Here is a 12,467-nt window from a genome sequence, read left to right as displayed (position 1 = left end):
TTCGGACAAAACCTGTAATGTACTGGTTGTCTTGGTTCCTATCGCCGACTCGATAAACCAATAATAATATTTGAGTACTCTAATTAATATATTTTCTTCTGTGATATGCTTGTTGGGGAATCCATTGTATTGCAACAGGTTAATGTCCCATGATATAAAGTTTTTTGACTTATGTTGGTTTTAAAACGATAGGCTGGCCAACTCAAAGTACACATTTAAATATTTTAAATACAGTAGAATCGCGAAAAAGTTAACCAAAATGTTCCAAGGGTGTTTTACTTTTCCGAAATATTAACTTTTCCAAAGGGGTTTCGATTTTGAAAAAAAAACACGGAAATAAACATAATTTTGGTGATATAATACGTTCAATTTATTTGCATGACTGACTTTTACTCTTAAGCACTTGAACATGCGCAAGTGTGCGCGAAGATGGTTCCAAAAGTACTCACTGACGACCATAAATAGAAAGTGCAGCGATAAGCATGCACCTCGGCTTCAAGGCTATTCTGATTAATGCCTTCCATGACGCCTTGAATGATTGGAAATCGTGCTGGCAGCGCTGCATCGACGCAGAAGGAGCCCATTTTGAAAGTATTTAGATAATTGTAACGATTGATTCAATAATTTTTTAAATTGATTCAGACCTATTACTTTTCGGACAAAACCTGTAATGTACTGGTTGTCTTGGTTCCTATCGCCGACTCGATAAACCAATAATAATATTTGAGTACTCTAATTAATATATTTTCTTCTGTGATATGCTTGTTGGGGAATCCATTGTATTGCAACAGGTTAATGTCCCATGATATAAAGTTTTTTGACTTATGTTGGTTTTAAAACGATAGGCTGGCCAACTCAAAGTACACATTTAAATATTTTAAATACAGTAGAATCGCGAAAAAGTTAACCAAAATGTCCCAAGGGTGTTTTACTTTTCCGAAATATTAACTTTTCCAAAGGGGTTTCGATTTTCACGGAAATAAACATAATTTTGGTGATATAATACGTTCAATTTATTTGCATGACTGACTTTTACTCTTAACAAAACATAAACTTAGATTTAGTTTGTACTTTTTCACATTATACATACATACATATGTATGTACATACATATTAATTTGTAAGGGCTGGTTTAAAGAAGCTGTCGAGACTTGTTTGTTTCTTTTCTTTTGTGTAATAGCTCCTGACACTTTTCGTAAGCATATTAATAAGATGTGATATCTGATTTGCATCATTATTGTTTTCATACCACTTTATCAAGGTATTGATGCATTCAACTGCTTCGGGAAAACTGACTTTCTGTTGTTGCATATCTTCCTCGACAACTGGTTCTTCATCTTCATTGTCAGACACTTCGAAATCTTCATCATCTTCCGTCGTCGTATTTTGATCGTCGTTCCAATTTTCGATGTCTTCACTGCTGACGTCAACACCACCCAACTTAGACAATAACGATTGTACCTCTCGAAGTGTATCATCGTGAGAACTATTTGATCTAATTAATGTAAGCAATGGAATTTCGTCTTCGCTGTCGTATTGATCATCGTCCCACTGTTTTATATTTTTCCAAGCTTTTATAAGCACAGCTCTTGGCAATTCATCCCATGCTAATTTAAGCAGCAAGATGGCATCACGAATTGAATGTCCTTTCAAAATATTCTCAACCGGAATGTTTTCTTGTGCTACAATGTTCCATAACAGTTTAGCCCCGTATTCTAACTTAACCAGTCTTATGGGATTTTGATCCATGGGCTGCAAAATAGCTGTCACGTTAGTTGGTAAAAGCATTGCCGCAATGTTTCCATCATCTGACTGTAACTTGTCAATTGGCTTATGTGCAGTACAGTTGTCAATCAGCAATAATGCCCTTGGTGGTAAATTATTTTCAGCAGAAAATTTGAGAACCTGACAAATATTTTGGCACACTTAAAATTTTTAAAGGATAGAAAAAATAAATTTATCTGCTTAATAAAGGAATGATGGAACCAGCGGAAAAATAGCTCTGAATTCATCCAAGACTTTTGCGAGTTAGCATATTCCAATGGGTTTTCAAACCCCTTGAAGCAACGGGGGTTTGCGGATTTACCAATTATCAATAGTTTCAACTTATGCGAACCATCTGCGTTCGCACACAACGTAAATGTGATTCTATCCTTTGCTATTTTTCGGCCAGGTGCCGTCTTTTCGTTTGCCGCGACAAATGTTTTATCGGGCAGGAAACGATAAAATAATCCAGATTCATCTGCGTTATAAAGCTGCATGTCCGAAATTTCCACTTCATTCATTTTTGTCCGCAAATTATGAATGAACGGTGTTATTCCTGACTTGTCGCTTGAGAGGATTTCCCCAGAAATTTTTAAGTGGCGAATACCGAATATTTTCTTGAAATTTACAAGCCATTCATCACTTGCATGAAACTGTTTCCCTGTGTGCAATTTGGCAAATTCGAGCTTGGCTCTTGCCTTCAAAATTGGACCACTCATTGCACAATTACGCTGTCTTTGGCTTATATTCCGATTTATGTAAAGTTTTCTTGGTTGCAACTTCATGTGTGTTTGCCACTGCCTCCAAAATTTCATGACGTTTTTTCTTTATTTTTGAGATGGCCGCCTTAGATACATTATAATCCAATGCCAATCGATTTCCATGAATACCTTCATCGAGTTTTCTTAAAATCTCAGCTTTTTGATGCAAATTTAACCTGATTTGCAATGATTTTCTCTGCTTTGTTGGCATTTTTTAACACACTAACCATAAACAACTCGCAAGATTAAACGCTCATGACACACTACGTATGTATGTACCTCGCGACACCGACTATAATTTTTTGCATAGAAATTCGGGGAATACATAGCAATGAGGGGAATATCCGAGCTTGTTTTTCTTGCCAAACAAACGGTTGGGTTTGAAAAAATAGAAAAGCTCAAAAAAGTTAACCCAATGTTAACTTTTTAGAGCAGTACGTGGACGCTCAAAATCGGTAAACTTAGCCGAAGGTTTAACTTTCTCGCGAGTTAACTTTTGCGCGATTCTACTGTACCGTCAGGACTCTTTTGAAACATAAAAGAAGAGGTTCTACTAAATTCCTCTTCATTATTTTCATTTTGTTAAGTTTAAATTTTGTATTTTTAGTATAATATTTTTTTAGGTTTGTAATAGTTACAGTTTTAACTAATAAGAAAAAAAAACATTTTAATATTAAACATTTAAATTTACAATTTCTGTTTCGTCACAATATTGATGGCGACTAGTGTAGAGAAATTCAAATGCCTATGCATATGCTACATACATATGTATGTATATGTAGCAATAGAATTAAAATAAAAATTCGTTATCAATCATCTTGTGGGTGCACGTTACCTAATACTGAACTAACTACTAATTTCCAATACTTACCTTTTAATCATGGCAAATGCGATCGTTCTACAAAAACAAACAGTAATAACTTTTTTAATCAATGCAGCCGAAGGCCTCTGCTGCTAGTGCTGCTAGATATTTATTTGTAGAATATTAAGTATTGTACAAATAATTTATAAAAAAAAAAAAAAAAAAAATCAATGCATTACATTGATATTTTTTATTGTATAGCAAATTTTATTTTATTTTATATAATTAATAATTTTGAAAAGTTATCGACCATAAATGATTTCCAGGCTCAGCCCTGCATATGTGACACCTAATTATAAAAGTATTAATTGCGCCCTGAAGGGTTGGAGTTGGGGTTGCACCAATTATCAATTTAATGGACTGATTAAATTCTGTAAGATGTCTGGGTTTTGTTTTGTACACCTCTTTCTTGACATATATTTTATATATCACCACAGAAAATTTCATTGACGATTGCAGCTACTTTGCAAGATTATGGGCGAACAAAAAAAAAATATTTGAAAATTAAATTCTTTTAGACAACGAAATCTTTTTGTAGATCAATTATAGAAAATTATTCTATTGAACCATGTAAATATATATGTATGTAAATAAAAGACAATTAAGAAAGGGTTAAGTTCGGGCTAAGTAAATAAAAGTTTCCTATTAAAAGCTAGGTTCCATATTCGGTTTCTAGGGGCTGGAACAGTTGTGGTCCTAAAATGGCACATCTCAGAGGCACTATCCATGCGAAGTTTTAATCCAATACATTTTATAGTGATTGATTTGCATACTGGAAAGAGAAGAATCAGATGGAATTTGAAATAGTGTTATATGAGAAATAGACGAGGTCCATTCACCTATATCAGTATCGTAAGAATGGTTAAAAATATATACATTAAACTGTTTTGGGGCCTCGCCAACTTTTTAATGATTTTCACGCCACAGGTGCCTTCCTTAATGTGATTCGTTGTGTTTATATAGGGTGATTTTTTAAGAGCTTGATAACTTTTTTTAAAAAAAAAACGCATAAAATTTGCAAAATCTCATCGGTTCTTTATTTGAAACGTTAGATTGGTTCATGACATTTACTTTTTGAAGATAATTTCATTTAAATGTTGACCGCGGCTGCGTCTTAGGTGGTCCATTCGGAAAGTCCAATTTTGGGCAACTTTTTCGAGCATTTCGGCCGGAATAGCCCGAATTTCTTCGGAAATGTTGTCTTCCAAAGCTGGAATAGTTGCTGGCTTATTTCTGTAGACTTTAGACTTGACGTAGCCCCACAAAAAATAGTCTAAAGGCGTTAAATCGCATGATCTTGGTGGCCAACTTACGGGTCCATTTCTTGAGATGAATTGTTGTCCGAAGTTTTCCCTCAAAATGGCCATAGAATCGCGAGCTGTGTGGCATGTAGCGCCATCTTGTTGAAACCACATGTCAACCAAGTTCAGTTCTTCCATTTTTGGCAACAAAAAGTTTGTTAGCATCGAACGATAGCGATCGCCATTCACCGTAACGTTGCGTCCAACAGCATCTTTGAAAAAATACGGTCCAATGATTCCACCAGCGTACAAACCACACCAAACAGTGCATTTTTCGGGATGCATGGGCAGTTCTTGAACGGCTTCTGGTTGCTCTTCACCCCAAATGCGGCAATTTTGCTTATTTACGTAGCCATTCAACCAGAAATGAGCCTCATCGCTGAACAAAACACGCGCGCGAAACACATTTCGAACCGAACACTGATTTTGGTAATAAAATTCAATGATTTGCAAGCGTTGCTCGTTAGTAAGTCTATTCATGATGAAATGTCAAAGCATACTGAGTATCTTTCTCTTTGACACCATGTCTGAAATCCCACGTGATCTGTCAAATACTAATGCATGAAAATCCTAACCTCAAAAAAATCACCCGTTACGTTTCCAATTAATGGTGTACAGACTCGGATTTCAACTCCTCTCGTCATCCTGATCATTTATATCCCATATACGTACGTATATGTATGTATATATAACACTATAAGTAATACGAGTATGTGTGTAAATTTATGTATTTTCAAGAATGAAGTTTAAATGAGGATAAGTTTTAAAATTGGCTATGGGTTTAGCACATTACACTTTTAGAACATCTCATATTTAAACATACAATATCTAATCCTTTTAAATGTATTTTGGTTCAAAACATTTGCGTTTCATCATTCACTCTTACTATTACGCTTGTACGAGGTATTTACACATTGAAAATAGTCTCCATTCGATATTATGCACTTATGCCAGCGCTTTTTCTTATCGTCGAAAACCTTCTCAATCTCAATGTTTAGGATAGCCTTTAGCTCTTTCAGTGATGCGCTTTTAATGTCACCTATGCTTTTAAAACGACGTCCCTTAACGATTCTATTTATTTTAAAACCCTGTCTAACCTTTGCGACTGCTGCAGACAAAGTATGTAATGAATAATGCTGAAAATTGTATCGTAATCAACAATAATAATTGGACTCTCTAAAGCCGAGAAATTTTAAAACTACCGTTGTTTTATGAACCCACCATAGTCAGTAGAGATATCAAAATCAAGGAACTGACGTTTATCAGTCGGTTACACTACTTTGCGAAATAAGAAGTTTGAATCTATTGAATATCGTTAACAATATCTTTACTTATTTTTTTAATTTATTTACAAACGTTTCTATTTAAATAAAATGTCGTTGTTATTATGGCCGTGGTACCGCCCGCTTTTTGGCGAAATCCCATATCTCGGGACTCGACTAACTGATTTCGACAAAATTTAGTACGTGAATTTCTTCTTACTTTTTAAGTCACATTGTGAAAATAGATGAAATCGAACAACAACCACGCCCACTTCCCATATAGCACAATTTTAAATTCCACTTAATTTATTCAGTTTCTGGTGCAGAAGCAATTCATATAACGGGATAAAACTTTGCACGAATAATACTATCTTTAGTGTGTGCCACCTTAAGACCACAAAGTGTTTAAGTCCAATAAAAACTGTTTAAACCCCTAGGTACCGAATATTTAGACCCCGGTACCTATAGTTGACTTTTGATCGAAAATGTCGGTCAATGTGTGATATATATAACTGAAATTAAATAATAATCCTTCTCTTATAATGGTATTTCTGCATGTCAAAAATGGGTTGAATCGGACTAATACTTCCCTTAGCCCAAATTTACATAATATTAAAATTTTCGAATTTCGTGGTGACTTTGTATCTCATATAACGGTGAATATGTAAGTTATCCCAATAAAAATAAGAGAGAGTGTTTCATTCATAACGGTGTATCTTTGTGCTCAAAATACATAAATTCGAGCGAAAAGTTGGACTAGCCTCTGTACAACTATTACAATATTAGGAATTTCGAACAGCCGGCTGACTTTGCTTTATATGATTGATTTTACACCTTAAAGTATTTCCCCGGCTTTGATTCTTGCAAGTTGCAAGAGTATATAAAATGTTCGGTTTGCACCCAAACTTAGGCCTTCCTTACTTGTTAGTAGTTGATTTTATACAAATACATATGTAGTATATCGTTTAATATGTAAAATATCTTTAAAATAATTGAAGATATTTTCTAGTACATATTGTAGTTTAACTACAATTATTGGCGAAATCAGATCGTATAGATTATATTAAAGTTACTAGTTACACCGTTGAAAATTTGTATTATACTATAGTATACATATTCAATGTATTAAATTCACCATTTTTATAAAATAAACTGATGTAAATATACGTAGTAGATTTTGAACTGTTAATGAATAACAACAATACTTAACAAATATGAAGGAAAAATCCTACGTGGTAGGAAATTTCTACTCTCATTTTCAATTTTAGCAACCCAAAATTAGCAAAAAACAGCGTCTCACATCTCAGTCGCAAAATTACTGTAAACTAACTGGTATACTTAATCATTAAAGTCAATTATTTCCAAACTCTCGCAATGTTTTGCACGTAGTATTACGTAAATTTAATTGAATATTCTTTTACCATTGTGCTGATGTGGTAAACAAAAACCCTTTAACAACGTTAGACAAGTAGATGAGCACAGATATGTGAAAGTATGCGCAGCGGAGCTTGATATCATCTGCGCGACATGACCAGAACGAGACAAAACAATTCTGAAAATGTAATTTACAAGGCGTATAAAAACGCGTTTAAATTGCGGGCAACTAGTACGCTTACTTGCTGCTGGTGCTACTGGCGATATCTGGCGTCGCTGCAACTGTAAGAGTTCTAATAAGTGTAACCAACCGATATGAATTTGTTCTTGTTGAAACAAGTTCAAATATCTGAAGATTTAATTTTGTCTTTTTTTCTTTTTCGTATTCTATCGTGTAGTGTTGGTGCTCGGGCAACTTCTTCTCCACAACTTTGCTTCCGTTGCAGCTCTCTTTTAATTTGTATAGTTTTTTTGCTTAATACACATTCTTCATTGAATTCCTTGAGTGGCGATGTGGCATTCCTAAATAGCCACTACGCTTTTGCCGATGCTACTGGCATTTGAAATTGTAACAGCACCGCATGCGCAAGTGGCTTTGTGCATTGACCAGTGTCTTGACCGCTGAACTGCTGTGGCCAAACACCGCGCCGATATGACCAAAGCGTGACTCCTCGCCAACCAACAAATAAACAATCATCTCAGTTATTATATCGAGTTTTGTAAGTAGTGGTTGTACTTTAAGAGACTGGAAAGTCGACATACTCGTAAGTGGCTTCAGTTGAGGCACGAGAAGGTTTGATTTAGTTAGTTTTTGCCCTTTTGCTTTGGATTGTTATGTAGAGACACCGACTTATCTGGACTATTTACATATGTACATATGGGTATGTTCGCTATATAACGATAATATGCGGGCAGATGCAATAGCTTCTATAAAAATTAATAAGTCGAATGTTAGTAATTTAAAAGTAGAGAACTTGTATAAAATTGTTCAATGCTTTCAGAACAATATACATTTATAAAGTTTTCCCTAGTAAATCGGGAATATCTTCTATTTTTTTTAAGAATCATTCGGAATTTATTGTACATTCCAATTTACAATTTATCAAAATTAGTCTCAACGTATGGATATCACTCTGAACCATTAACTTTGTTTGAACCATATATCGCTCATTTGCTGCAAGACCGGCATAAGTCAAAAAAATCGATTCGCCAGAAAACGCGTTTAAAGTTTTCAACTTACCTTACCTTACACGGAAAACAGGAAACATATTCTCTTCTCAAGCGGAGCATATAAGAGGTATTCATATGAATTTTTCACTCAACATGAAGTATGATATAACGAACAATTCTGCATCATTAACTCAAAAATCACGTTTTTTGATTTATGCCGGTCTTGCAGCAAATGAGCGATATGTACATATGGGTATGCATGAAGTATGTACATATGTATGTAAGTATTTTCGAATTCAAAGCAAAAACTAAAAATCTTCAAAATTTAAATTTAAAAGACTGATTTAGATAATTAGGACGGTATCATCGTCCTCGTTGAACCTGATAAAAGTGATGCCCAGCCATCGAAAGCATCAAAGAAAATCGTACTGCGCTATTTGGATACTTAACACCCACTAATTAATGTTGCTTGTAATTTATATAAAATTAAAAGCCAAATTTATATTTGGAAACTCATTACTTTAGATAGCTCGCAGGCGATATTGTTTACTACTGATATTCTGCCATTGAGGACGAACAGTTTGTAGTAGTGATTCATCGTTAACGATTCTTGCAGCAGGTGAAATAAAGCAATGAAGTTGTAGAGTAATAAAAATAAACATTAGTAAAGTACATATACGTATGTAAATATGAATATGTACATATGTGCATACATATGTATATACACTATTCACACACTAGCATATGTAACAAGTGATATTACTGAAATTATCATTAAAAAGAGGTTTGCTCAATACATTTCTCTTTATAAGAGAATGAATAAAATTTATAAAACATTAATCAAAGTATGGGTAGACAAAGAGTTTTAAGAACAGAGAGCGGGCGATGATCATATTATCAATTGGAAGCACTGAAAAATCTCTCGCCCATTTTTGAGAATCAGTTGTTTTTGCAACGCTTTTGCGTGGAGGTCGCGTTCTATCTGGAGTGCGCACGAGTCAAAGCAAACGAGCAAGTGAAACGAACATTAAATGTGCATACTCAATATACACACATACAAATATAAGTATATTAATAGGAGTGTTATATATAATTATAAATCGTGGGGGCAGAACATGTCAAATCGTGTCAATCAATAATACAAACAAACTACAAAGTGAGATGTAGTGGAATTGCGACGGTTGCAAAATCGATTACAATAGAATATGTACAATGGAACTTAAAATTTTTAGAGGAAAATTATAAGTGTTAAGGATGTATAATTAAAAAAATTTAAAAAGTACGAGTTTGATACAAAATGCAAATTTCATTTTTGTCTAAAGTTGTTTGAGCGAATTGACTACTGAAAGAAGAACGAAAAGCCAAATAAACAGTGCGAATAAGTTGATATGATTCTCTTTTGTGGTGAATGCCAATCCGTTGTCACCAGAACCTGATGAATGTAAATACATATAAAAACTTTGAATATAAGTAAATATGTATGTATGTAAGTAAGATTGGATTATAACAATATACCGTAATATGATAAGGTAGATAAACAAAATATGCAAGACATCGTCTTTTATACCACAATCAGCGTTCATTTGTAAACATAACTATTGGGTGTATATTATACATATATCCTTATATATTAGCTATATATACACACATACTTCCATATAATTTTATATAGACATAGCCTTGCAAAACAAACTAATAATTATGTTAGTTATTGTTGCAAAACTTATGTAGATATCGAGACGCATAAAACCGGAAACACATCAACCTGCCGACTAGATATGGTATACAATTTTAGCGTTTTGGGATTAGCCGTCAGTCCATTTGGAATTTAGGTATACTTCCAATGGTACATTATAAAAATGTGATGTGAGGATGATTAAGTTTTAACCAATTTGGCGATTCGTAAAGATAAAAATGTTAATAACCCCTAGTACAAAATCGAGAAATAGAGTCCTTTGCATACGCATGAAACGCTTTATTCATAAATAAGCGAAGTGCTCAGTGTAACCAAGTGAGCCATTTTATACATTTTTGTCCTGCCCACCAATAAATTCAAAAAATATATGTATGCATATGTAAGTACATATGTACATACATACATACATACACATATCTGCAAAAGTTATTAGCAAATAATATTAGCAAGCCCTATGAAATAAAAGTATCGGGTATCTGAGATTACAATAATAGTTTGGTCTTCTTCAGCCGTGATAAATTTGTGATCTTGAATTAATTTTCAGGAAAACTATTATTTATTTGTAATCAAATAGTATTATTTTTTTATCTCACACAAAAACATCTATCGTTTTAGAGCAACGTAAATAATGTACGCATCGTATGCTGTTTTTTTTATTTTTACCAACTATCGAACATTCAACGCCCGGTTTTACCACAGCGAAAACGTCGAAAACAGAAGGATTGCATGCGAATAAATTCGGAAACACAGGCGACAAAAGTTTTTTGCCTGGAAGTTGCTCATACTCTGTTTAACGTAAGTTTCATTGTCCATTAAAGCGCATTAAAAATTTAGTAGCTTTTGGTAGGTGTGCAGTTTTCTAGTTTGTGGTATAAATTATTAGATGATAGATCTGCTCAAATTCGTACTTTTACAGCTAAATATACATAGATACATATCTTCAATTCAGCACTATCCTTGTATTTTTAACTCGTTTTTTTTAGAAAAAATAATTTTGAATGCCAAATACCTCCCTTTAAATGTTTAACGACATTGCATTCATTGGGATCAAATGTAAATATTTATGAGCATCATCGTGGTTTTATTGTGTTACAGTAGCAATCCAAAATGCAGAAACATGTAAATTTTACCAAAATTATTCAACTGTTTCAATTACGACTTTGCTGTTTATAACAAAATTGATCATCAGTATAAGCCATCTTTCGTGCTAACTAATCAGATTAAGATTGAGAGAAAGGCTATCGAAGTAAAGCTGGATGTAATATTAAAATAAGGTTTTTTGTTTATCCATACGCTTTTGTACGCTTTATAATGAAAATCGTATACACATATGTACATACATACATACATTCATAAGCATGTATGTACATATGTTGTTCACATAATTTTTTTATTACAACGACTAAATTTCTAAAAAAGAATTCCTCTGTCATAGGGACAGTGAGCGTGCTCGAGCAAATGCCAAGTAAAATGTCTTCATATGTATGTAGGTAGTATGTACATGTGTATATGCATACATACATATGTTTGTATATCTTAAATGCGACGACCGCGCGACCTGAGCCATCACCATTACCATGTATTTTTAGAATTATTTTTGCGATACAAACAGTCACACAAAAGAGTGCAAACAGAGGACAGAAACTGGCAACTGACTACACTCAAACATACTCATACATAATATGGATACACTGTCATAATATGCTGGTACATACATACATACATATAATAAGTATATTAGGACCCAGAGGAACTCAGGGCATAAACTTTGTCATGTTACTATTTGTAGAGCATGCTAAGTATTACTACTGGCGCAGGCATTGAAAATCGGAAAAGATATTCGACTAACAAGTTACAATAAAAGAGCTTATAAGATGTTATACACAATCGGACAAAGCTTAAACTGTTAAATACTGATTTAGACATTTCCGGGATTGATTGCCTGTTTTTCATTACAACATCGGAGCAAAATCTTTTTCTGGTCCGATTGAATTCTCAAAAAAAAATTAAGGAAATAAATACGCGTGGGCAGGGAGCTTTGAACTTTTCTTCTCCAGTTAACAATAGTAGAGCAAAAAAGTATCGGAATATTATAATAAACAAGACATATAGCAAATACAATTTCTTTGTTTTTTTTTATTTAATTTGTATTGATATGGTAAATATTTTTATTACCCCCAGCTTCAGATCAAACCAAACTCTTTTTATATAATTTTAATTTGAATTGAAGTAACATGCGGCATGTTACGAAACTGCTGTGGATAAACAACAAATGAC

At 33.6% G+C, this 12,467-nt stretch overlaps 1 protein-coding gene across 1 annotated transcript; it reads right to left on the bottom strand.

Moving 5' to 3' along the window:
• Positions 1-885: 885 nt before the first annotated feature.
• On the bottom strand, positions 886-1,934 carry LOC125777251 (jerky protein homolog-like). Its single transcript, XM_049451568.1, has one exon. It carries the CDS (start codon positions 1,786-1,788, stop codon positions 1,114-1,116), a length of 675 nt encoding a protein of 224 aa, XP_049307525.1. The 5' UTR covers positions 1,789-1,934; the 3' UTR covers positions 886-1,113.
• Between the last annotated feature and the right edge of the window lie 10,533 nt (positions 1,935-12,467).

This window comes from Bactrocera dorsalis, chromosome 1, assembly GCF_023373825.1.
Source record: "Bactrocera dorsalis isolate Fly_Bdor chromosome 1, ASM2337382v1, whole genome shotgun sequence".
NCBI classification, from domain to species: domain Eukaryota; kingdom Metazoa; phylum Arthropoda; class Insecta; order Diptera; family Tephritidae; genus Bactrocera; species Bactrocera dorsalis.
Note: the sequence above shows the minus strand (reverse complement) of the source record. Positions and strands in the feature narration are given on the sequence as shown.